Here is a 27,101-nt window from a genome sequence, read left to right as displayed (position 1 = left end):
AGCATGCAGCAGGTCGAAATGTTGGATAATAGATACGACTAAAAGACATACAATATCATAAAGGAAAGAGCTCACTCTTTAAAGGCAGTATTTGGTTTTACCTTCATTCCCTGTGATCCAAGGGGGCCCGGTGGTCCACGAAAGCCCTGCAATAAAGGAGACAATCATTCTCAAACTTGACAAGGCATTTTTATATTATATAGTGCTGACAAACTACCTTTTATAACTCTAACTATGATAAACTAATCTGCAGCCTGTATACATCTACAAGTACCAAATTATTTGAGAAATTATTCCTCATTTTCTGTGGGCTTTACACTCAACTAAATACAATCCCAGGCCTTTATTATACATAAGCTGACCATGGTGGCCCCAGGAGCTTTTAGTGATGCGTCCATTTTGTACTTGGCCCTTTTTACCGGGTCATCCCAGAACTTTTTGCCTTCCTCCTGTATTTTTTCAGACCTGTCGTTGGTGGTTTTTGGACTCTGGGCACTTTATCACTGCACACTTGATGGAAGTAATGGTGACACGCTCTGCTGTTGCTTAAAGTTCTTCTTTTTATCACAGCAGAGATGGCCTAATCTGGTGGTCGTAGAGGACACAGGTATGCGCTCTATCTCTATTTGGTTCTTCATGGTGACATGCAGTGCACTCTAAGTTGATTGCGCGACTATTCTTTGGTGTAATGCACAGCACGCACTATTGATTGTGTGACTCTGTAGGTCTGTAGGGTGCGCTCTCTGGTTCAGAGCTTTATATAGTCAAATTGTGTAAAGTTATGCAGCAATGGCTAATATGAATCTACTCTCACCTCAGCCATGTATGATAACTTAGGGAGAATCTACTTTAAAATGGGAGGAGTGGAAAGAGTACTTTGTTACTTATATTTTCACAATTGACAATGATGACCTGTCTCCTGAAAGGAAGAAAGCTATGTAATTACATTGCCTTGGTCATGGAGGTTTGAGGACATATAATCGCATGGAGAAGAAACCCCGTTCAGGAGATGAAGGGCATGTCTTAGCTGACCTTGATGCATATTTTACACCCATTATTTGCAAAGCGATCAACCAATCCAATTTTTACCATAGGAAACAGAGAAACAATGCAAACATTGAGGATTTTGTAGCAGCATTAAGAACATTGGCTCTTGCTTGCAGATTTGGAGGGTTGGAGGATGAGTTAGTCAGTGACCAGATTATAATGCACTGTAATAATCCATCTTTACAGGATAGACTTGGATTCATGGGGAATCCAGTCTACCGGAGGTTGTTTCCATTATACGTAAAGCAGAACTCACATCCAAGTGTGCAAAAGCTTTTGTTACAGAGGACAAAAAGGAGGATTTGGAGCCTGATCAAAATAGTACAAAGGAAACTTAATAAACAAATGGCGCATGAGGGTAGCACCAAACAGAAACAGAAATCTAATTCCAATGCTAGAATGGGGGATTTTAAGGGTAAATGTTACCATTGCGAAAGTTCCATTCATTTTGCACATGACAGAAGGTGACTTGCCCTAGGTCAAAATTGCCCAAAGTGCGGTATTGTGGGCCATTATGCGATGGTATGTCGCAGGTCAAAAGTATTTAAGTGTGTAGTGGAACAGTATGAACTAAGTGATCCTTCTGATTCATAGAAAGAGGGTCCCCAAGTTTTATGTGTAAATGATGAAGTTTTGGAAATAAATGGCCATTATCAGAAGAAGCCTATTTGGGCCATAAAAGCTGGAGGAGCACATGTAGAATTGGTAGCTGATTCAAGGTCACCCTAAACCATTATTAACAAAGACGTATGGGCAGAACTGTTTGTACCGAAAATAGGCTCTACTTTAATAGAGCCTAATATTAGTCCCAAAAGTTTAACAGGAGAAAATATAAATGTCGGTTTCCGTAAATTGGTATTTGAATTCAAAGGATCAAAGGCCGAGTGCAAAATGTGTGGTGCAGAGCATGGTCCATCTGTCCTGGGATGGTGGAACCAGGGAGAGTTGGGAATACTACTGGATCCAAATAGCGTAGATCCTGTTTTGATTGTTCAGGAAGCCAAACAATAAATGCACCCTGTGGAGAAACAGTTTACACTGTCATTTCTGGAAGAGTGGGAAAATTAAAAGGGTTTGTTCACATGATAGTAGTAAAAAAAGATGCAAGGCCCTGTATTCGCAGAGTATGAAACATACCATTTAGAGTCAGGGAGGAAGTAACCCAAGATTTGATCAAATTGGTGAAGGCTGGTATAATAGAACATGTTGAATTTTCTGATTCGATAGCCCCCGTGGTGGTTGCGTGGAAGGCCAAAGGACAAGTGAGTTTGTGTGTGGACTTAAGGCAGTGGTCTTCAAACTTTTTTATTCTGCTCCCCTCCCAGTGTACAAAAACAATTTGCCGGGCCCCCCCTCAAAATATTTCACAAATATTTTATTTAACTGGCAATGTTTAAATATGTCTAGACTTATTTAAACATTGCAGCTAAGTTCTGTCACTGTTTTAGAAAGGCAAACAAATGCATGATTTCCAAACATACTATTCCAGTGAGGCAGGCCTTACTAATGTGCAAAGGATCCAGTGTGGTTATTCAAAATGGCAGTGTGGGTCTTGGAGAAAATTTGAAGTCCCTTCCCTTTTGACACCTTCTCCCAGCCAGGATTTAAATGACAAAGGATGTGAATGATGGCCCATTACAGACGTGCTTACTGCTGCTCATTTTTATTAAGCTGAAAACAAAGCATAATGTTTCTTTTGGCCAGAGCCTGGCGCCCCCCTTAGATCACTCGAGGCCCCCCAGTTTGAAGACCTATGACTTAAGGGAATTAAATGAAAAAATATTTGTGGACATGCTCCCTTTAACACACACTAATGAACTCTTCTCTGTAACAAAAGTTACGGAGTGCTTCTGCACTATAGATCTTACCTCCGCTTATCACCAGGTACTGTTACATGAGGAGAGCAAGCATCTCACTTGTTTTATTACACCCATTGGATGCTTTTATTCAAGAGGGTACCCTTTGGATTGGCCTCTACTGGGGCAATGTTTCAAAGGGTATTTTACCAGTTATTTCAGATCAAAGTGTAAGTCAAATGTTTTCAAGATGGCATCTTGATAATGGGCAAAGATAGGGTAGAATATGATATAGAGTTAAGAAATGTACTGAGGATTTTGGAGGAGCATGGTCTAATGGCAGAGAGGGCCAAATGTAAATTTGCATAGAACAAGGCAACTTATTTTTCGCATGAGATTAGTTCTAAAGGCATCACACCTAAAACAGAATTGGTTGAAGCTATTCTATAGGCACCCATGCCCAAGGTAAAGATGAGGTCCATTCTTTTTTAGGACTAGCGGAATTCTATTCCTTATTTTATACAATTTTCCTGGAATGGTGTATCGAATCAGACAGCTACTAAAAAAAGGTTTGTATGGGATGAAAATTAACAGCCGTAAAAAGTACATTTGTAAGGTTCCAGCATTGCATGGTTTTGACCCGAATTGCAGCAGTATTGTCACTATGGATGCCAAACACAAGGGTTGGGATCAGTACTGTCCCAGGTGCAAGCAGATGGTACAGAACAAGTGGTAGCTTTCGCCTCACGAGCCTTGACCCCCTTGAAGGAAAAATGCTCCATAATTAAAAGGGAAACTTTAGATTGTGTATGGGGTCTTAAGGATTTAAGGCAGTTCTATTGGAGCACAAATGTGTTGGTAACACAGACAACAAACCTTTGACTAAGGTTTTAAGTTCATAGGTCTTAATAATTTTTCACACAGGATCACTGGGATTTCTATGCAATTGCTGGGCTATGTTTATGAAGTCTGTTATGCTCCTGGAGCTCATAACAAAACTGCTGACTTTTTGAGTAGGATGCCATTACCTGTAGGAGAGTATACTAGCAGTGAATTTGATGAATGGTTAGTAGAACTAAGGACCAATGATGCCAAAACTTGGGTGGCCTTTCAAGAACAGAATTTGATGCTGACCAAAATTATGGAATTTGTGAAGGAAGGGTGCCGAACTGGAAACAGGTGGAGAAGGATCTAAGTGTATTTTGGAAAGTAAAAAATTAGCTGGCAGCGGATAAAGGTTTCCTTTTGAGAGGGGGAAGGTTAATTCCTCCGAGCACATTGAAAGATAAAGTCATCTATTTGTGTCATGAGGGCCATTTAGGGATTGTGAAAACAAAAGTAAGTAAGCAAGTAAGTAAGTGAGTAAAAAAATCATATTGGTGGCCAGGTGCCCATAAAAAAATGAAAAGGATAATAAGAGAGTGTGTAATTTGTACAAACGTAGTTAAAACCAGGGATGCTCTAAACCTGCCTCTCTTTCCCGTGGACGTTCCTTGCATGCCATGGGAGAGGATAGTTGTGGATATCTTTGGTCAAGTTCTCGATCAGAATGGTATGAGAAAGCTTATTCTGGTTGCCATTGAACTTTTTTCCAAATGGCCAGAAATCAAAATAGTAAAGAAGGTGGATGAGGTGGGTGATTTTTGTAACAATGTTTTTGTAGGAAAGATTTGCCCAAAGTCCTATGAGTGACAATGGTGATCAATTTATTTCAGATTTGTTCAAAAGACTGATGATGACAACATGTATAGAGCACAAGACTACTGGCCTTCATCACCCAGAAGGAAATGGCTTTTTGGAACGGTTCAATAGGGTGATCAAGGGAATTATTGAATTGGCTAATAGCAATAACATGAATTGGGAGGAGGAGATGTTAAAAACTATTGGAGCCTATAGGGTTACTCACTGTGACTCCACTGCACATAGTCCATTTGCATTAATAAGGGGGAGGAATCCCTGCTAAAATAATGTCTAGATGTAAGGACAAAGGTGTATTTGAAAGGAGGAAGGAGTGTGAGTTGAAAGCAAGAAGTTACGATTGGGTTGATGATATCGATTAAAGGAGGGAATGTGTTGCTACGGGTCCCAAGGGAATCATGAGTGAAGAGAGTGGTTTAACCACACAGAGGAGTTGTAATGATTCCAGTACTATGACTTCTGGTGATACTGTAAGAGACGAGATTCATAGCATATGGAGTATAGGCCTGGAACACTAATTATGAAACCTAGACAGCTCGAGCAATGTGGGTTTAAGGATACATAGACATAATCCCATTTAACATAATTCTCTATGTCTCAGAAATGTTTTATTTCCTCATGTTTAATTATTAATTTGTTTCCACTTGGATGATCTTTCAGGTGGATTGTTGTATTTCTTTATTGTTTGTATCTTTATTGTCAAATTAAAGGGGAAAGTGTGTTGTGTTTATGGCTTTGAGGATTGAGTGGTTACCATGGGGATGTTATGATGCTTAGAAAGTTTTATAAGCAGGGTTTGGAATGTGGGGAAGCAGGGTGGTTATTGTGAAGAGGGGAGACGGTTGAAGAGGAAAGTTGTATTGCCGATGCTGGGTTTGAGCCTATCAATAAAGTACTCGAACTCTACATTTCCTATGGAGCGTTACTTAACACTGCACAGTCCTTCTGTGCACCTTCTGTAGTCTGTAGTTCTGTGTATGTGGCAGTCAAGGTAAAGGGCATTTACATAGTCATTGGAAAATGTCACAAGGTCCATAGGTTGTCTCTAATACACTGCTAACCTCGTTCTTGTTAGATTTTTTATGTTAAACTGGACACGCTTGTGTTTGAAATCAAAACATTTCTCTTCACACACAAAACTATTGACTTTGTAGAGGCAGGAGACTTACAGTGATGAATAAAGCAAGACAAAGTGTTAGAGTAAAAGTGAGCCACTTGAAAGAAAAAATTGAGTCAAATAAACATCAATAGCTTTGCTAGTAGCACAATATGACTTCTTATGACCACAAAACACGGTCTTCTGATGAAAAGTAGCTTGTTAAAGTTTTCGGAAACAATCTTACCGGTAGTCCTGGAGCACCGTCTGCTCCAGGCTGACCTGGCTGCCCTGATTCTCCCTGGAAATTTAAAAACCATTGTTAGTTTAGACCAGAATTTAGCACCTGTTGTAAAAGTTTAGGCGATAACTGTAAAAAGAATTATTTAAGTAATAACAAGTTGATTTTAACTTTTCAAATAAATCCCATGAGATGGGGGGGGTCACTGTATCGCAGCATATTACTGAAGCTCAAAACGTTTGCATCCACAATACCAGCTAAACAAAGACATTTCCACCTAGTGCTCCAGTGGTGAACTTAGAACACCTACTTTAAGGGTTAAAAAACAGTCTGCTCCAAACGTTTATGTTTCTTTGAGTGCTTTACCACACTTGTGGGAAAATTGACTTTACAAGGTGTTAAAGCTTCTATGATAAGTGAGACCGCCATTTTGTTTTGATACAGTATAGAGTGAGTGTTGAAATACCACCATCCTCAGACTCAGGAAAGACAAGCCAAGCAGAGGACTAAACCTGAATGTACTAACTTAAGAAATATGGGGCCATTTTGGAACTACCCCATTTCTGCCAAAGTAATCCTTGAAAAGGCAGCCATCATGAATAAATTCAAGAGCAAACTGCGAAGTCGGAACATCCTTCACAAACCAATGTCTCAATGACATCTAGTTGACATGATATGGTGCAATAAATAATGGGAGAATCAATTTCAGAGTGGTAAAGCTGACACCAGCTGCCTAGAATCAGGAGGCTTATACATTTTGACACATTTCCATGCACTTTTAACTCAATCTAAATGACCCAGACACCAGTAATGTAGTACGTGTCAGAAAGTGCAACACAAATTCCCAATGTCCAGGGGACATTTATAAAGGGAAGGCTTTTCATTGGAAAAAAAAATTCATCGGTAGGTAAAAAATATATGCCTTGAAGTTATTAATTATCCTACCATGACATATAAAGAAAAGAATACTAGAATAACATAACCCGTTAAAAGTATTTTCTTCACGCGTAGTTCCAATCACATGTCAATTATTCCTGATTAATCAGAGTAAGATTAGAAGTGTGAAGAAGGCATTGAAAATGATTGTGAATATCCACAATGTTGTTACTATGTGCATACTCACCTCATTTTGAAGGTTGGCTCCCTTCGCACTCTCATCGGATTACCCTAAAGTGCAGTTTATAACTGTGGAGCATTTGCACATGTGATGGAAATTTCACTGTAAGTGGCATCTTCACCTTCACTATTGGATGTGATCAGTCCTTGTGGGAGCACCACTTCCAAACTACTAATTCGCAGTCAAACGTCAATTAATGGTATAGTAGCTCAGTGGGGTCAAGTGTGTGAAAAGCAAGCCAAAGAATACCTTAAATAGCAAAATGTCAGAAGACTAAAGTCTGATAGTCGAGAAAAACACAGAAATAGATCTGCTTGTGTTGTAATAAAATATTTACACATGTAATTTCAACTGAAAATCAATAAATACATTTTAAAAGAGCAAAAGTATATTAAAGTAGTTTCATTCTTGCGTCCTTCAGAAAAAGAATAAATAACAAGATATATTTGTTTTTTAACTGCACCCAAAATATTTACTTTATCACAACCAGCATTAAAAGACTGTGGCGCAGATTTACAAGCCCCTTGTGACACTTTTGCGTCATTTTAACATGGGAAAAATGACGTAAAAGTGACGCAAGGGGCTTGTAAATCTCCCCTAGTGTGTCATATTTATACGTTCGAAGTAGGTGACATTTTGCAATATTTGAAAATGTTGGAAAGTTACTAGTGTATCTATGCTTTGCCATGCGCCGTTAGCTTTCTTTTTTCACCCAGTTCCAGCAAAGTATTATCTAAGGTTTCGGTTATAAAATGCCAACACTTTGCAAAGAGACACATTTAAGGATAAATGTGCATAAAAAAGACACCAGGTGCCTGATTTAGAGCTTGATGGGTTAATGAAGGGCTTTATTATTGCCCATTCTCAAGCTGAAACCTCTCCAGGTCTTCCGGGGGTGCCGCGCCACTGCTTCTAGCGCCACTTACCGGGAACTCATTATCTCGTTCCGCAGTCTTTCCTTTGTGGCTGTATTCAACTGAATGACGTATGCATGATAGCGTGGAAAGAACTCTAGCAATAAAGCGAAACGTCACCATGCGTAACAGAGCACACCGAAATCTTTCATGCCAGTTTGTTCATTGGCACCGCGGACTTCACGGTTTTTAGCATTTGTGGAAGAAACCTTGTTGGACAGGCCACATGAAGGGCCGCTCTCCCCCGGCCCAACCAGGCCCGAGTCCAGGCCCACAAGTACCACACACCACCATTGCACGTCCTCTGCCCCCTCAGAGACCCCTGCCCTCGAGCATGTCAACCTCGTGGGTCCAATCCACTGCCGGCCCTCGCGCCCATCCTGGGGCGCCATCTTGGACCATCCACCACGAGGCCGCCTGGCCCCCGATCGACCTCAACCCTGGGCCTGGCCCGACCTCAGACATCCCGGCACCACCATCCACCCAGGAGGTGAGCGGGCTACTTGGCAAGTCAATGGGAGAAAGAGGTGTCGATGGCTCTCCCCCGCCAAGTGCCGCTCGCCCATCGCCTCCCCGGGCGCCGGCTCCACCCCCCTGCTGGGTGTCTGGACTCCCTCATCCCGGACCTCCCGACCTCCAAGTGCGAGGGTCCGGACATCAAAGCACACCAGCCCTATAACTGGGGCAGCTCCAGAGCAGGAAGGCAGTTGTATCTTGGAGTCGAGAGACGCAAAGAAGAACTCATCCTTGACGGACTACCGGCGCTGCCGTAGCTCTGTCTTGTGCACCATCGTCTGGCCTGCTGGTGCTGCCGCAACCTTCGTAACCTTCATATCCTTCATCGTCGTCGGGACCTGCTGGCGTGGCCGCGGACCGTTTGTAACCATCATCTTCATCGGGACCTGCAGGCTCCGCCGCGGACCGTCGTTTCCTTCGTCCATCTCGGGACCTGCTGGCTCCGCCGCGGCCCGATCATCTAGAACGCCGAGCTCGAGGATTGAGAGCTATTTTCATCTTTGTGGTAACAAGACTGTCCCGCTACCCTTTTCCCAAACCAGAGACTAGAATCGAGGGGACCCCTGAGTCCAGACCTCCTTGTACCTGTCCATCGTAAACTTAAAGAATTGCCTATAAAGTCTCGTTGAACTTCAACCTTGTGTGGTGTCCGTCTGTGGGGGGGAAGTTACTTGTCTGTACGATCGCTGGAGACGGCTCTCCCCGGAGACCTCTCCCCTTATCCTCGGCCGACCCTCCCGGTCCGTCTAACATTGGTGGCCAGTGGCGCGATCCGAATCACCGCATAAACGTACAGAGAGTAGCTCACCCCACGACGAAATCACAATGACAACTAAAGAAAGCGGATCAACCGAGAAGTTCCAGATGGAGAAATTGGATGAGTACAGCCATCGTGAACTAAAACAATTCTGCATCGAACTAGGTATCGCTACCACCGGACTAAGTACCAAAGACGATTTTAAGCATGCCCTAGAGTCTTGGGCAGAAACCGGGGCCGCCGGAACCCCCGATCAGAGCACCGCAGCAAAAACCACCACGGCCCCTGAAGAGCAAAGAACGGGTCTCTCGCAAGACGAGATCCAGGAAAGAGAAAAAACCCGACTACACGAGCTGGAAATGGCCCGACTCAAAATGGACATTGAGCTTAAGTTGGCCGAACAAAAAATCAACTTAGAGCACCTGCGTCTCCGAGAAGAAAGAGAGGAGAAACAGAAACAAAGAGAGCTCGAGGAAAAGAAACTAGCGTACGAACACGAGCGGAACCTAGCTGAGATCAACCTACGCAAGCAGAATAAAGGAGTAGGGGTGCACGAACAACCCCACTCCCCAGGGGCAACAGAGAAAAAGGTACACATCCCCAAGGATGTCGTTCGAGAATACTTCCGAGAGGACGACATCCAGCAATGGTTTAAGGCCTATGAAATCGCTATGACTGCACACCGGATCGATAGAAGCGATTGGGGAGCCGGTCTATGGGGGAGATTCCTCAATGAGGGCCGCGATGCCCTGCTACAGCTCCCGGTCCACCAGATGACCTCCTATGACCATATGAAAGCTGCACTCCTCACCCGCTATGGCCTCACACCCGAAATGTACCGTCAGAGGTTCCGAGACTGCACCCGCATCCCGGGTACAACTTGGGTGGACTATGTAAACTACTTTAGCCGAGCCTTCGAGGGCTGGATCAAAGGAAGCAACGTCACAACCTACGAACAACTGTTTAATCTTATGGTATGGGAGCATCTGTCGAACAATTGCTTCATTGAACTCCGCCAGCACCTCCTCGACAGCAAGTTAACGGATCCCCGGCAGCTCGCAGCCGAAGCTGACCGGTGGGAGATCACCAGAGTGGGCCGGAATGGGTCCTACGAACAGAACCGGAACAACAATGGTCAGCACCGTCCCCGAGGGGGAGGAGGGGGCCAAGGACGAGGAAGAGACAACGCCCCGGTCGCCCCCGCTACCAGCACCACCCCCCCGGCCAACCGGGGCAGCACCCCGGCGCGACCGGGATATCGAGCCAATGTTACGTGCCATCGATGCCAACGAGTCGGCCACTATGCGAACGACCCAAACTGCCCCCAGTACCAGAGCCCAAGGCCCCGCCAGGTAGCTGCTGCTGCCCTAGGGGAGGAACAGATCACAGAGGAACAAGAGGAATATGAACAAGAGCATCAAGAATGGGAGCCAGCCGCCATGGCCCTAGCCTGCTTAGGGGGGAGAGACATGGTCCCGCGGGTCCCCCTACCCGCTAACACCCAGAAGTACAGCCAATGGGTGAGCATCAATGGACGCCGGGCCGAAGCCCTTCGTGACACCGGGGCCAGTGTAACAGCCGTCCGCTGTCACCTGGTGACCCCAGAACAATATCTACCGAACATTCTCTGCCCGGTACGTTCAGCCGATAACTCAGAAAGTCTGTGTCGGATGGCCTGCGTCCCTTTCGAATGGGGAGGGGTCTCCGGCATGTTGAAGGTAACAGTCCGAGACGATGCCCCCGTAGACTGCCTCCTGGGGAATGACCTTGAAAGCTCTCCGTGGGCAGGCGTAGAACGAAGAGAACACCTGGGGATGTTAGGCGTCCCAGACTGGGCGTGTGTCACCACCCGGTCCATGGCCGCCCGTGCCAACCACCGCCCAGAAGAACCCGAATGGCCGGCGCCACCGCCTCCGGTCGCCCCAGCAGAAACCACCGACCATGACGCCCCCCCCGAACCAGCTCAACCTTCCGACCTCGCTAACCTCGACCAGTGGCCTCAAGAGGGGGGGCCCACGCAAGAGCAATTTCGCCAGGAACAGAAGACCTGTCCCTCCCTCGAGGGACTCCGCCAGCAAGCGCTCGCCCAAAGCGCAGGGGATACCTCCGGAACTCACTGGGTCTACTGGGACAATGATCTGCTGTACAGTGAGCAAAGAATCGCAGAGCTGGGGGCCAGCCGAGTACTAGTGGTGCCGCTCCGTTTTAGAGACTTTCTGCTAAACCTGGCCCACGATGTCCCCCTAGCAGGACACCTGGGACAAGATAAAACCTACAGTCGCCTAGTGACCCACTTCTTCTGGCCCAAAATGAGAAACGATGTACACCAGCACTGCCGATCTTGCCCCACATGCCAAGCCAGTGGAAAGAGCGGCCGCAAACTAAAGGCCCCCCTGCAACCTTTTCCCGTGGTCACCACCCCGTTCGAGAGGGTCGGGATAGACATCGTGGGACCCCTGGACCCGCGTACCAAACAAGGCCATCGATTCATCTTGGTGCTAGTGGACCACGCCACCCGCTACCCTGAGGCTGTTCCCCTGCGGACCGTGACAGCCCCGGTAGTCGGCCGGGCTCTAATGGGGATCTTCTCCCGGGTGGGCTTCCCCCGAGAAGTCGTCAGCGACAGAGGCACAAACTTTATTTCTAAATATATGAAATCCCTCTGGCAACAGTGCGGGGTTACCTACCGATTCACGACCCCCTATCACCCTCAAGGGAACGGACTCGTTGAGCGGTTCAACCGCACGCTAAAAGGGATGATCGGGGGGTTGGAAGAACCCCTCCGTCGCCAGTGGGATGTGCTGCTACCGTGCCTCCTCTTCGCCTATCGGGAGGTCCCTCAGAAATCCCTGGGCTTCAGCCCGTTTGAACTGCTATATGGACACTCAGTGCGGGGACCACTCAGCCTAGTCAAGGAAGGCTGGGAGATGCCCCCGCTAAAGAACCCTCCAGATGTCTTCCGGTACCTCCTAACCCTCCGCAACCAGACCCGGCGGTTCAGGGAGCTGGCGAAAGCTAACCTAGAGGCCAGCCAAGAGGACATGAAAAAGTGGTATGACCGGAATGCCTCTTCCATTGAATTTGAACCTGGCCAACAGGTATGGGTGATGTCCCCCACCGAGCCATGCGCCCTGCAAGACAAATGGACGGGGCCCTTCAAAGTAATCGAGCGCAAGGGCCCTGCCACCTATCTCATCGACATGGAATCGCCCCGGAACCCCCTCCGGGTCCTCCACGCTAACAGACTGAAGCCCCACTTTGTGCGTACAGAACTCAGCCTCCTGATGGCCACAGACAGTGGGGCTGAAGAAGACTCCGAGCCCCTCCCTGACCTCCTACGGACTCGGGAGCAAGACGGCTCCGTGGATGGAGTCCGACTCTCGGGGGCCCTCACCAGAGAGCAACACCAGGAGTGTCGAGTCCTCCTGTCACAGTTCGCCAGCCTGTTCTCCCTCACCCCAGGTGTCACTTCCTGGTGTGTGCACGATGTGGACACGGGGGACAGCCCCCCTATCCGCCACCGGGCCTACCGCGTGCCAGATCGGGTACGGGCCTGCATCCAGGAAGAAGTAGCCAAGATGCTCGCGCTCGGGGTCATCGAGCCCTCAGACAGCCCCTGGGCCAGCCCTGTAGTACTGGTCCCCAAAGCAGCTGCCCCCGGCACCACACCAGAACTCCGGTTCTGCGTTGACTACCGGGGCTTGAATGCGGTCACCAGAACAGACGCACATCCCATCCCCCGGGCAGATGAACTAATCGACCGCATGGGAGCTGCCCGCTACCTCAGTATCTTCGACCTAACGGCGGGCTACTGGCAAATCGGCCTCACACCCCGGGCGCAAGAACGCTCTGCCTTTTCCACCCCCGATGGCCATTACCATTTCACAGTCATGCCCTTCGGCATGAAGAATGCCCCAGCAACATTCCAACGGCTCGTCAATCAGGTCCTGGCGGGGCTCGAAGAATTCAGCGCCGCCTACCTAGACGACATCGCTGTATACAGCCACCATTGGTCCGAACACCTCCACCACCTCCGAACAGTGCTGCAAGCCCTTCAGCGAGCTGGCCTCACGATCAAGGCCAGCAAGTGTCAAATTGGGCAAGGGTCTGTAACATACCTCGGGCACCAGGTGGGAAGCGGCCTGGTGGCCCCTCTGCAGCTAAAAATTGCCGCCATCCAATCCTGGCAGCCCCCCATCACCCAGACCGAAGTACGAGCTTTCCTGGGCCTCACGGGCTATTACCGAAGGTTCGTGAAAGACTATGGTACGATGGTGGGGCCCCTCACAGAACTCACGTCAAAGAATCAGCCCAGGAAAGTCAACTGGACCCCCGAGTGTCAAGCTGCATTTGAACAATTGAAAGCCGCCATGTGTTCCGCCCCTGTGCTCCAGGCCCCCGACTACAGCCGGGAGTTCGTCGTCCAGACGGATGCCTCCGACCACGGCATTGGGGCGGTCCTGTCGCAATTGAACACCGAAGGCCTTGATCAGCCAGTGGCCTTCATCAGCCGGCGACTCCTACCACGGGAACAACGCTGGAGCACCATAGAGAGGGAGGCCTTCGCTGTAGTCTGGGCCCTCAAGAAACTCCGGCCCTACCTTTTTGGTACCCACTTCCGGGTGCAGACCGACCACCGACCCCTGCAGTGGCTGATGCAGATGCGGGGGGAAAACCCGAAGTTACTACGCTGGTCCATCTCCCTGCAGGGTATGGACTTCACAGTTAAACACCGGCCTGGGCCAGATCACGCCAACGCGGATGGCCTGTCCCGATTCTTCCGCCTCGACGAGGAGAGTCCCCAAGAAGATGGGTAACTCTCCCCGCCTTCAGCTGGGGGGGACGCATGTTGGACAGGCCACATGAAGGGCCGCTCTCCCCCGGCCCAACCAGGCCCGAGTCCAGGCCCACAAGTACCACACACCACCATTGCACGTCCTCTGCCCCCTCAGAGACCCCTGCCCTCGAGCATGTCAACCTCGTGGGTCCAATCCACTGCCGGCCCTCGCGCCCATCCTGGGGCGCCATCTTGGACCATCCACCACGAGGCCGCCTGGCCCCCGATCGACCTCAACCCTGGGCCTGGCCCGACCTCAGACATCCCGGCACCACCATCCACCCAGGAGGTGAGCGGGCTACTTGGCAAGTCAATGGGAGAAAGAGGTGTCGATGGCTCTCCCCCGCCAAGTGCCGCTCGCCCATCGCCTCCCCGGGCGCCGGCTCCACCCCCCTGCTGGGTGTCTGGACTCCCTCATCCCGGACCTCCCGACCTCCAAGTGCGAGGGTCCGGACATCAAAGCACACCAGCCCTATAACTGGGGCAGCTCCAGAGCAGGAAGGCAGTTGTATCTTGGAGTCGAGAGACGCAAAGAAGAACTCATCCTTGACGGACTACCGGCGCTGCCGTAGCTCTGTCTTGTGCACCATCGTCTGGCCTGCTGGTGCTGCCGCAACCTTCGTAACCTTCATATCCTTCATCGTCGTCGGGACCTGCTGGCGTGGCCGCGGACCGTTTGTAACCATCATCTTCATCGGGACCTGCAGGCTCCGCCGCGGACCGTCGTTTCCTTCGTCCATCTCGGGACCTGCTGGCTCCGCCGCGGCCCGATCATCTAGAACGCCGAGCTCGAGGATTGAGAGCTATTTTCATCTTTGTGGTAACAAGACTGTCCCGCTACCCTTTTCCCAAACCAGAGACTAGAATCGAGGGGACCCCTGAGTCCAGACCTCCTTGTACCTGTCCATCGTAAACTTAAAGAATTGCCTATAAAGTCTCGTTGAACTTCAACCTTGTGTGGTGTCCGTCTGTGGGGGGGAAGTTACTTGTCTGTACGATCGCTGGAGACGGCTCTCCCCGGAGACCTCTCCCCTTATCCTCGGCCGACCCTCCCGGTCCGTCTAACAAACCTTTTCGTTGTCATGTTGTTTTGACTCTCCTCGGCAGCATACTCTGAAAGACAAGATGTCTGGGAAGGTGGGCGGACAAGCAGTCTTGCCTCTGATGTCAGCAAGGAGATTACTAGGCATTCTCCTTAGAGATACTGAAAAGATCTGATAAGCTAACATTCACTAAAAGCAATGTTCTTAAAGACTGTTGTGTACAGCATAGGTTCAATCGCGATCAGTTGGTTGCAGATGGGAAGGAAACACTCGTTTAGCAAGGCAAACGAACAGGAGGGTACCTCGATCATGGAGCAATCTTTCACTGAGATCAGATGACCCTTCAGTAAGCACGGATCTCTAAGGGGATGCCTGTCTATGCAGATACACCTGAATGGCCTCTTCCTTAAACTTGTTGACATTCTGTTGATTCGACTGAAGTTTTGAGCAAGCCTGATAGAGAAGTGAGACTGAAGTGGAAGCCCTGTATGTATGTGAAGTGCCTGCAGCTACATTCCTTAAGCTACGCACATGCTCTAGGACCATATTTTTCTCTTTGGAATCTTTTACAATTTTTTGGTCTCACCTTTCAGACTGATTGTACCCTATTGTGGACTATACCAAAAACGTATACAGGACTTTGCCCCAACCTGTTGCTTACCTTTGGTTTCCTTTGTTGTCACGCGTATTTGCATGTTTTTTATTTTATAGCTTTACTTGTCCATTTTGGGGTTGTCTCTCAGCTTATGTTGCCCCCACACCCTCCCAGCCCCAAAGCTTAGCTTCTTTACCGTCTGTATTCTTCCACAGCCTACATGCAGAAAACTGCTTTTTCTTTATCTTTCATCACTCCATGAGAATGTATCTAGCTTTCTGCCATGTATCCTGCTTCCCTCCTCTACACAACTCTCTCCTATCTGCTATGTTTGTGTGCTGCTCTCTCTAGTTTGATTCTCCCTGCACCCTGTGCTCAATGTTGCTCTCCCCCTTGTGTGCTGCTCATGCTCTTGTGTGTGTTTCTCTTCCAGCGTTATGATCTCTTTTACTCTATCCCTCATTTACTATTTTTTCTCATCCCCAACTTAGCTTTATTTGAAGTTTATTTGCCTTGTTCTCCATGTTACTTACTCCCTTTTCGCTCCCTCCATTCACTCTTTCAGTGCTCCCAGAATCTCTTGTGGACCTTTCATATTTCTAAATTTATGTTCTGTTTTGGAAGACCTGTAAACTGCCATTTTCTGCCAAGCCACTCCACAGGGCAGAAAGAACTTTCATGCTAAAAAAAAACCCTTTTTTAAAACGTATATAAGTCCTATTGACATCCACAATCTTGCACTGGTAAATATACTAAGCAAATCAAGTGGTGCCAGTGCACACCCAAGAATTACCAAAATGGTGTATCTACTACAGAGAGGTATTACAAGGAGAAATCAATCAATCAATCAATCTACTATGTATTCAAGTGGCCCTGGAAAATGCAGTATTTACCGTAATTTTCAACATTTCTGCGTGTCTCTTCAAACCTTTAAGAATAAAGTACAAATACATATTTTAGCGCTATTTCTTACATATGTACATGCACACAATTTTTTTTTCTTTCAAGGCTGTATTCCATATTGTGGTGTTTGCCAAATGTGAGGGAACTACCTCTAGCAATTATGTGTTGCCATGGGGCGCAGAGTATAAGGCAGTCTTCATATTAGTGCTTTCATAGGCACCATGGGCATCGCGGTTTTTAGGTCAAGTCTAGCTCAGCACGCAAGTGCTACTCTATGGAAGGCTTCTTGTGAGCACTCCAAACTTCCCTGAAACTTCTCCGTGTGGGTGTGACCATGCCTACATATTTGATTGGCCTACGCATGTGGCTTTCAATAATGAAAGCACACAAATAGACAAAGGTGCCTGCATGTCCCATCTCATCTTCCAATGTTCACTCCAACGGTTTTTGGGTCTTGGGAGCGGGCAGCGGCGCGCAGGGTGCAGCTGCATCCTCCTCGGGTCGTGGATCAGGTTACCAAATAAACAGGTGGTTGCTTTCACTTTCGTGCCCACACTTGTTTTAGTTAGCTTTGAGGTTAGCAGCGTCGGACGGGGTTCATTGGTCCAGATAGTCTGTTTTTGATGTTTATAGGGTAGCACATTACAAGATCGGGCACTTCCGTTTCTCTAAGGATGAGTGTGATAGAGCTTGCATTACTGCTTCATATACCAGAGAATGAACACTTCAAACAGAGGTAACTGCATTATAGGTAACTCGTGCAGGCATGGTGCCAGGTAGATAGGACAGCATCTGATTATTTTCTTCTTTAACAAAACTCGAGCTGGTCATCAGACGGAGAGGGGACAGTCAATCGCTTTTGGGCTCACTTACAGTGTCATTGCTTCGACATTAAGTACTTACTTTCCAGAATTTTATTGGGGAGTGAGATATTTACACGGCGCAGTTCTTTATTCCAGAGGCTATCAATGTATGCTTGCAGTGCACAAGGACACACCGAGTTTTTGAGCTGAGATTCAGGCAGCATGATTCAGTGCACAAGTAAGATTTCTGATGCATGCTGGATCTTGTAGTATGCTGCACTCCGTATCAGAAAGATATTTCATTTTTATAAAAATATTACCACTGGAAGCAAGGATTTTGTTTTCTTTTTCTTCCTTTTTTTTGTAACTACAGTGTTTTTGGCGTACTCAAACAAGGAGCGGCACTATAATGTTCATGTCTGAGCACATGATTCTAAGCACATACTGGTGGTGTGCTAAATATTTACAGTGCATGATGACTGATTTGCAGAGTTGGTTTACTACACTGTTCTGGGCATTTCTCTCCTTCATATCATTGATAGAACTAGATTATTTTAGAAACGAGTCACATTCCTTGCAATGTGGTAATTGACATATTATTGGGTTTACAGCTGCCCCTGAAGAAGGGTGGAATAATCCGAAATGCATTGGTAATTACACACAAGTCATGCTTTGCCATTCTGTTAATAACTTTAGGAATGTATTCAAAGCCAATAATAATGTGATGCAACATTGTTGGAATATTATGCACTAACAAGAGTATAAAAAAATGTGTTCATGTGTTTTACAAAAGAAAGCTTCTTGAAACCAATCAAAAATAAAATGTGCATGTTAGAACTGGGATTTCTGGTTGACTAAGGTTTGCACCAAAGCCAGGCAGAAACCACCACTCTAGTCAGGATAAGGGAGTTACACTCCTGAAATTACCCCAACTCATCCACTTGGTAGCTTGGCGCGAGCAGTCAGGCTTCTCTCAGAGGCAGTGTGTAAAGTATTTGCACATAACCAACAGTAATACAGTGTAAGCACTACAATCGGATACCACACGAGTTTAGAAAAATATCCAATATTTTTATATACTCAAACAAGACCAAATATGATAAATATCCACAATACAGTACTTTAAAAATAGTTGTGTTGCAAAATGTCTTTAAATTGCAAAGTTACATTGAAAACACAGTTCGTACGAGTCGGTAGCTCGATCCGAGTCTACTGCGTTGCTGAAAACAACAGAGTCTCACAGTTCCAGCTGACCGCGTCCGTACGGGCCAGCAACAGTGGGACAGACTCGATAACAGTACCTTTCGTCGTGCGACTCACACGGAGGTGCGAGTCGGTCTTGGCATCCGTCGCAGTTGTAATACAAAGTGGCAGCGGTGCACGGTGCGGTGTCCCTCGTTGCGGTGCGAGCAGCAGCTCGGTGACGATCATCCAGACGGCGTCGGTGAGACCAAGGCGGGCAGTGCAGGGCAAGACGGTGCTCGATGCGGTGCTGGCAAGTTGTGATGCAGGTGACATAGCCGGTCGTGGCATCCGTCGCGGTTACGGTGCAAAGTTGAAGCGGTGCATGGTGTGGTGTCCCTCGATGCGGTGAAGGGCGGCTGCGTGACGATCGTCCAGACGGCGTCGGTGAGACCAAGGCGGGCGGTGCAGGGTGAGACGGTGCTCGATGCGGTGCTGGCAAGTTGCAATGCAGTGACAGAGCTGGTTGGCGGGAATCCGTGCGGGACAAGCCGGACAGCTGTACTTGACGAGGCAGTCACGGGTGTCGAACCAGCAGTGATCATGCCGGGGAGCCCAGGCCAGCGAAGAGAAGCGAGGCAAAGCAGGATGCGGTGCGAGAAATGACTCGGTGGCGATTGTCTAGGACAGCGTCGGTGAGATTGAGGCGGGTGGTGCAGGGCGAGACCGTGCTTCATTGCGGTGCCTTCAGGACACAATGCCAGTGTTGGAGTCGGATGACAGAGTCTGTCGCGGTTCCCTCTCCTCTGTGGCAACTGAAACAACGGTTCCAGAGGTGGCACTCAGAGCGTGGTGAAGTCTTTGCAGTCCCTGAGACTTCTTAACAGGTGGCCAGCTCGGTTTCAGGCCCTTGGAGATACTCAGCACAAGTAGAGAAAGTTCAGTCCAGTCCTTTCACTGCCCAAGGCAGAAACAGCAGCTGCAGGCCAACCCAACAAAGCAACAACACAGCAAAGGGGCAGTACTCCTCCTGGCAGCTCTTACAGCTCTTCTTCTTGGCTGGTTCCTTGATTCCAGCGAGATCTAAAGTCTTGGGGTTTGGGTCCCAATATTTATACCAGCAAATCCTTTGTCCTCTGAAGGCAGAGTGGCCTAGACCTAGCTCACACCAGTTCGGGGTGCATTCTGCCAGGATGCACCTTCTTTCTTTGTCAGTGTGGGCCAGGGTCCTCAGACGCACCACAGGAGGTGGAGCCAGCATTGTGGGAGGTGATCTCAGCCCTATACAGACCTAGGCGCTACTCCTCCCACTTATCTAGGTGTAGATGTGCCTATTCAGCCTTCCTGAATCACCCTGTCTCCCCCCAGGCCTGTCACTCACAAACCAGACAGCAAATACACTCGCTCGCAGAGGCAGACAGGATGGTTAGGTCAGAAAATGCCGGTTTTCTAAAAGTAATGAATAGTCTGGGAAACCCAATGGACCCTTGTAGGCTTGGGCAATACACCATTAAGGGTAAAGACTGTCTACAAGGGATTTTGTTTAAGAAACATTTGTAATTATTAGAATCTATTTGATGAGTAAGTCATAAACGAACAAGCTTCAAGGTGTCCAAAGACAACAACACTGAATGAGAATTGATGATACAAAGCACATGAGAAATCCTAATTATATAGAAATATTTATATTTTTATATATATAAAATTAAAAGGAGTACATACATGAAGAACACATTGGCAAAAATGTCATGAAAAGATGTAGAATCAAATTATTCACACAGTTCATAACAAACATCAACTCCCAACATAATCACAAAGTAACAGATCTCCACTAGAGCGTGAACGTCACTTAAAAGACAATACATTTCTTTGAAGTTGCTGGAAAGGTTGACGTTTCGGTCTTTATGGTGTCAGTCCTTTAGACCATCATCAGGACAATAGTTTTTTGCAAGGAAAAGACCCTTCTGTGTTGGATAAAGCCTGGGTAAGGCCTATACATAAAATGTGGCCCGAATATAAGATATAAGGTTGCAATCAGGACCGTAATGAAGTCATTGATGGACGGTACATATAAATTTCTTATAGAGACCCAGCATGAATAGCAGAATACTCTTCGATGTGTTGTAATTCGAAACTATTTCACAAACAATGTCGTATGAAAAGGCATCTGTCGAAGGCAGCGTCCTGAGCTTGGACATGCTGGGTCTCTATACGAAATTTATATGTACCGTACATCAATGACTTCAGCTAGTGGCTGAACATAAAAGTTGAACAGAGTGGGACTCAGGGCAGAGCCCTGTGGTTCCCCGTGTTCAATAGAGTGGGCCTGAGATAGAAAGGGTGGAGCAGTAACCCGAAAGGATCTCCCAGACAGAAAGGAATGGAATCATTCCAGAGCCGTACCCTTAATACCTGCCTCCTCCAGACGTTGTATCAAAATGCCCTGTGAGACAGTGTCAAAGGCAGCACTAAGATCCAACAGGATCAGTGCCGCCGTCTGACCTGCACCCAGAATGGTGCGTAGATGCTCAGTCATGGCCAGGAGGGCAGCTACTGTGATAATACACAGCTACTTTCAAAACATTCACATGTCAAACAAATACCCAATTTAATCCTACCTCTTCCAACCCTTCAAAAAACAATATTGTGCTTATAAGTTCCCAAAGCCGAGAGCTATTGGCTATGCCAATGCTTGTTAATATTTACTCAAGAAACCTATTTCTTGTTGCGTTGTTTAGGCTCTGCTCGGCAGGATAGATTGACAGACAAGGCATCTGGCAGGGGAGCGAACAAGCAAGATTTCTTCTGTTGTCCTCGGAGGTTGTCGGGTGGTCTTCTAGATCGGGATTACAAAGGTAGTAATCAATCACTGAAGTCTTGCAATGTAATTACAGTTGCCTTTTGTTTGGCTGTCAACATAAAACACTGAAACGTATTTAATCTTCTCAGGATTGGGCTGGGAGGTTTTCAGTATAAAGATGTACTGAAAGGAAAATTACATGGCCAGAGATGTCAGGATCTCCAGACTTTAGCTGCTTGAGTGGGGTTGGGTGCTACTGGGAGTTGTGCAGTAGAGTGTTGCAAAAACCTTTAAATGGTTGTTTCTGGCTCATTTGATTTTGATGGGGGACAGTGGTCTCCCTTATAACCTCAAGAAAGCAACTTAAAAAAATGTTTTTTTTACTTGCTGCTACAGGACTTTATTTTTTTTTTGTAATAAAGTTTCCAAGTCAAGTTCACAGAAAAGCCAACTGCACTCCAGAACATATTATAGAAGTCAGACTGTGTGCATTTAGTAAAATTAGCTGATTTGCATTGTCAAAGACTTCAAACACAAAAGGAGTCAGTAGGGTCAATACCATGCAGTATAATGCAATAAAACAAAAAATGGTGCAGGAAGAGAAGAGAGCAAAAGTAGAGATGAGTGGAATGGGGTTGGAGCATTCACACCAAGAAAGAGGATCTCAAGAGCTCTCGTAGTGGTAGCCTCGGTCATCACAACAAGGAGGTTCGGCTGGGGTGCACCATGCACCCAATCAGGCCCATCCCTACAGTTGGTACCATGTGTAGGGGGGTGTGATAGACCCTGGTTGACCTAGTATGCATCGGGAGAATTGATCACTTCTTCCCCTTCATCTCCCAGCAGCTAGTACGATTCCAAGGGGGTCCAAATATTTTTGGGGTGTGATCAGACATGTATTCATTCCCAATATGCCGTCAAATGGTCCTGACAGTAAGTAGCACCTGAGGCAGTCTTTCAATCTGGGGACTGGGCAGCTGTCCCAGCTGATCGCCACACGCCTCTTATCCAGGAGGATCAAGAGGACAGTTATTTTCCGCTTCTCCAGGGGAACATCTTTGGCATAGCCTCTGGGGTTCTGTAGAGCCTGTGCAAAAATGTAAAGTGCACCAGTTGTAGTCTGCAATTGGGTGTTATAGTGCTCTAGTCTGAGCGCGGCAAAAGCTCCACTGGGCCTCAGAAAAGGGAATGTCCAAGTTGTTCTCCCATGCCTGGTTTGCTTCTGGAATCTGAACAAGCACCTTTTGCTGCATTCCCACACTTTTTCTAGTAATGAGCCTACGCGAGAAGGGGTTCCCAAGTAGTTCTTCAAGTACCTGTAACATGGGGGGCGCTGTGGGGAAGGAGGTGTGGAGTGCGCACATTGCCACCCTCAATTGAGATTAGGTACACCTCTCTAGTGTTGTGGTGCTGTCACTGTGTTGCAGGGTCAGCTGCGGCATGATAAAAGAGTCTTCCGGGTATGCCGTTTCCATATTGGTGAACTGCAGCCGATGCAAACTGTCACGTGGGCTAGTGTCTTTGGTGAAGGACAAAGCATGGTGTCTAGTAAGGGGGATTGAGGGGAAAATAGGGCATCCAATCCAGCCCGCCTATTCCACTTGTGCCACGCCCAAACCGTGTAACCAACCATATCAAGCACTGCTCTTGGTTGCCATGGGGTCTGATAAAGCGTCATGCAAAGTGGGCATTGTGCAGCATGGTTGTGTTCATGTGACGTGTGGTCTGTAAACTGCATAGGTTATAGCCAGTGGAGCGCAAACTGTGCCTGCACACTATTATAGTAGAGGTCCATGTCCGCTGCACCCAGCCCATCCTGCTAAAAAAGAGATTGAGTACTTCCCAGACAATCCAAGGCTGTCGCCCCGCCCAATCTATCACCACCATGTGTGCTCTAAGTTGGAGCCGAAAGCAATGATGAAGTGGAAGCATGCGATTGATAAACAAATATAGGATTTAGGGTAACACAATCATCTTTGCAATTGCTAGCCTCCCAGCCATGTATAGTAGGAGTCTTGACCAGTGTGCCACTTGTCCCTCCAGCCACTCCATCAGGTTGCCACAGTTAGACCTCCAGAGGTGGTCAGTGTTGTGGCTCAGCCAAATGCCCAGGTATTTTATTTGTCCTTTCACCCAACATAAAGAAAACTACGGGGGGAATTTTCCAGTTGCATCCACAAGTGGAAAAATCATTGATTTTGTCCAGTTGATGGTAATCCCAGATTGCCCACCAAACCTAGGGAATTCTCGAAATGAGGGTGTCTAAATTATCACAGGGGTTTTTAACATATAAAGTGACATCATCAGCGTACAGGGATTCCGCACACACCCAAGGTGTGAAGGCTAGGCTGCGATGAGCATGATGTTGCTGGAGTCGAGCTGTCAGGGGCTCCATCGTTATAGCAAAATGGATGGGTGACAGTAGGCATCCTTGCCATGTTCCTCTGGAGACTGATAAGTGGGAGAGATCTCCCCATTGTTGTGGAGGTGTGCTGTTAGTTTGGAGTATAGAAGGCCAATTAATGGAATGAATTTTGGACTGAGACCTAGGTGGGACAGCAAAAAAAACAGGTACAGACATTCAAGGGAATTGAATGCCTTAGGGGCATAAAGGAAGATTGCGGCTGCACTAAGGAAGTTTTCTATGGCCTGAAGTATTGCAAAGAAAGTGTGAATATTATGTGACGTGGCCCTGCCAAGCACAAAATCCAATTGGTCAGGAGGTACTATGAGAGAGAGCAGAGGGAGCAGCAGAGAAGCTATCAATTTGGCAAGAACTGTATTGTCCATATTAATCATGATAGCTCCCTGTACGTCTCTCAACACTGCAGGTCTTTATCCAGTTTTAAAATAGTAACTATGAGTGCCTCTTGAAGAGATGGAGGCCGCTCACCTAACTCATTTGATTCATCTAACATGTTTATGAGGTGTGGGGCCGGCAGGGGTGCAAACTCTATGTAAAATGCAGCTGTGAAGCCATCTAGGTCTGTGGCTTTGTCCCTGGGGAGGGCTCTAATAACTTGCACAACCTCCTCTTCTGTAAAAGGCTCATCTAGGAATCTCGGGTGGCCATCTTCTATCCAAAGCAGCTTTCCTTATTTGAAGAAGGAGTCAAGATATGGGGTGAGTGATGGCTGTGTTGTAGCATACAGCGAGGAGAAGTTAGTCATCTCCTCTTGTACTTCACTCAAGTCGAAAACCATGTCATCCTCATTGGTTCGTAGTTCAGCAATATACGCTCTGGCCCAGTGTTTGGGCAACATAGCTGCCAAAGTCCTGTCTGTCCGGTCACGCTCACCATATCACTGTGCTTTTTCTCGAAATCGTTTCTCTTATTACAAATGCCAGCAAGTATGGGTGTGCTGAGGTCGGCAATTGATTAATTGAGCATTAGCGCACAGATCTCAGTTTCAAGTCACATTAACTCAACACGAAACACCCTCAAAAGGGCTGTTTAGCTATACTTTCTCCTCGAATTACAGTCTGGAACACCTCACATAGAGTCAAACAAGATTCAACCATACCCATAATATGCGTGAGATATTACACTATAGCTGTGACTATATTCTCTTTCAACACCTAATCCCTTAGTGCTCCAGACAGTAAGCGACATGCGTTTGCTCGAGATTGAAACTCGAATATAGAGAGCTGGAGGAGCACAGGGGTAGGATCTGTAAAAGTCTATGGCAGATGGTATATTTCAGTAGTCCAAGCATCGACATCCCACGAGGCAAACCAGAAGTCAATGCGCGACCACGAAGTGCTCGCCAAGGCTACGCATGTGCCCTTCTCGCTGTCGCTGTGCCTTTCTCTTGAAAGGTCAACTAAGTCATTATTAGCTATTTTATCCTGAAGCTGGGCTGCTGCTCAGATTTAGGATACAATAGCTGAAAATGGCTGCCACTCGTCTGTGAGGGTGGCAAAAGTCGCAGGATCCATCTATCAACATGTCTAGGATCACTTTAAGGTCTCCCACTCATATAATCGCACCCAGGGCCAGGGTGCCCACCAGCCTCTAAATTTCTACAAACAAGCCAGGATCATCCACATTAGGAACATAGATGGAGATTAGCCTGAGGGAGATTTCCTGTGTGAAAGATGTGCAACTTGGCTGGATATAAGAGTGAGTATTTAGGATCAATTTTGAGGAGGGAACGCTTTACTGGCAGAAAGTCTGCTTTGGCAGCCTGGACTGCCATTGTAAAGTCTGGGGAAAAGGATATATTGTTTCCTTGATAGTTGATCATCTGTCTGTCTCTGGCAAGTTGCAAACCATATCTCTGTCTCAGTAATTCAAGAGACGAGATATTATAGGGCAAGCTGATGTCCCAGGTGGAGGCCTCAGGCCTAATAATCTGTGCACTCATTCCAGTATACAGAAAGCAGATAGTGAATCACCAAAAATGGATTGCAACATCTTTTCCATATAGTCTTCTATGCGGTTCAAAGTCGTAAACTTCGGTATCCCCATTAATCTGAGATTATTTCATCTGGATCTGGCCTCCAAATCTTTCTTTTTGTTGCAGATAAATTCCATTGTGAGCAGTTTTTCTCTACCTGTGGCTCCGTCATCCTCTACCGTCGATGTGTGTTGCTCGATTTGGCTGAGATGTTCATCGTGGCATGCTACCTTTTCCTTGAGGCAATCAAATCTGTTGATTAGCAGGTCTAATTTGTTGTTATTGGCCATCAGGCTATGCTTTAAGTCCAGAAACATTGATGGACGTCAGTTTCTGGGTGACCCTCACAGCACCCATGGGGCATTCTTCCAGCGGGTCCTTCGATATTCGTGTCTTACAATTGGTCTGTCTTTTGCTTGTTTTTCCCATCTAGATAACTAGGGCAAGGCAGCTCACAGGGGCACCTCCAGTAAGAAGGTAAAGATGCCTGCAAGGGAATTTATTTAACAAAAAAGTTTCAGATTCAGAGTTGTATTTCAATTTTCACAATCATCTGATTAATCAAATTAATGTCTGCTGTGATTTTTGATAACTTGTGTTCTGACAATTAGTTCAACAACAAAGACTATTCAACTGACTATAACATGCTGCTAGCACTCACGTGACTTCTTCTGACTTCCGTGTACCACGCCGAGAGGTTTTTTCAAATTGAAAGCATTAAATGTAATAAGGCAAAGAAGACGTCTGGCTCGCCATAAGGAAACTAAGCCCTGGTTACAATTAAATCAGATACATGACCAGGACTACAAATGAGATTCAATTGATACTACCCAGGTCATAATTGGACCACATGGCAAAGGGTCACTGCTAAATGCATACTGTGTTGTCCTGAAGAAGTTATGATGGATTGATACACTTTGAAGACCAAAACGTCGACTACATAGTCCATTTCTACATGTGTAAATACATGCACTAGTGACTATTTTATTTATGAAAGATATATGTCACTAATTGTTTTATTTTGGATTGGACTTTTTTGTGAATGAATTACAGGGAAAATTCCTTTTTCATTTGTAAGCATTGTAAACAACATCAATAGTTGATATGTACCCTATGAATTTGTGAGCATTATAAAATAAGAAATATTTTTTCTAAAAAAGATTATCCCATATTGTTTTTCTTTTCATTATCTGTATTGGGTCTATATCAGTTGAATAGTCTTTGTTGAACTAATTGTCAGAACGCAAGTTATCTAAAGTCACAGCAGACATTAATTAGATTAATCAGATGATTGTGAAAATTGAAATACAACTCTGAATCTGAAACTTTTTTGTTAAATAAATTCCCTTGAAGGCA

General features: G+C 46.7%; 1 protein-coding gene across 1 annotated transcript in view; it reads right to left on the bottom strand.

Annotated features, from left to right (window-relative positions):
• Window positions 1–27,101, bottom strand: part of LOC147722465 (collagen alpha-1(XXI) chain-like) — a 675,708-nt gene that overhangs the window by 109,051 nt on the left and 539,556 nt on the right. The window contains exons 17-18 of the mRNA XM_086967313.1: window positions 5,885–5,938; window positions 102–146 (exon numbers count right to left, since the gene is read on the bottom strand). Coding sequence (XP_086823439.1) covers window positions 102–146; window positions 5,885–5,938 — 99 coding nt within the window. The remainder of the gene's footprint in view (window positions 1–101; window positions 147–5,884; window positions 5,939–27,101) is intronic.

This window comes from Lissotriton vulgaris, chromosome 4_1 (assembly GCF_964263255.1).
Source record: "Lissotriton vulgaris chromosome 4_1, aLisVul1.2, whole genome shotgun sequence".
Classification (NCBI taxonomy): Eukaryota; Metazoa; Chordata; class Amphibia; order Caudata; family Salamandridae; genus Lissotriton; species Lissotriton vulgaris.
This window is presented reverse-complemented; position numbering and strand designations above follow the sequence as displayed.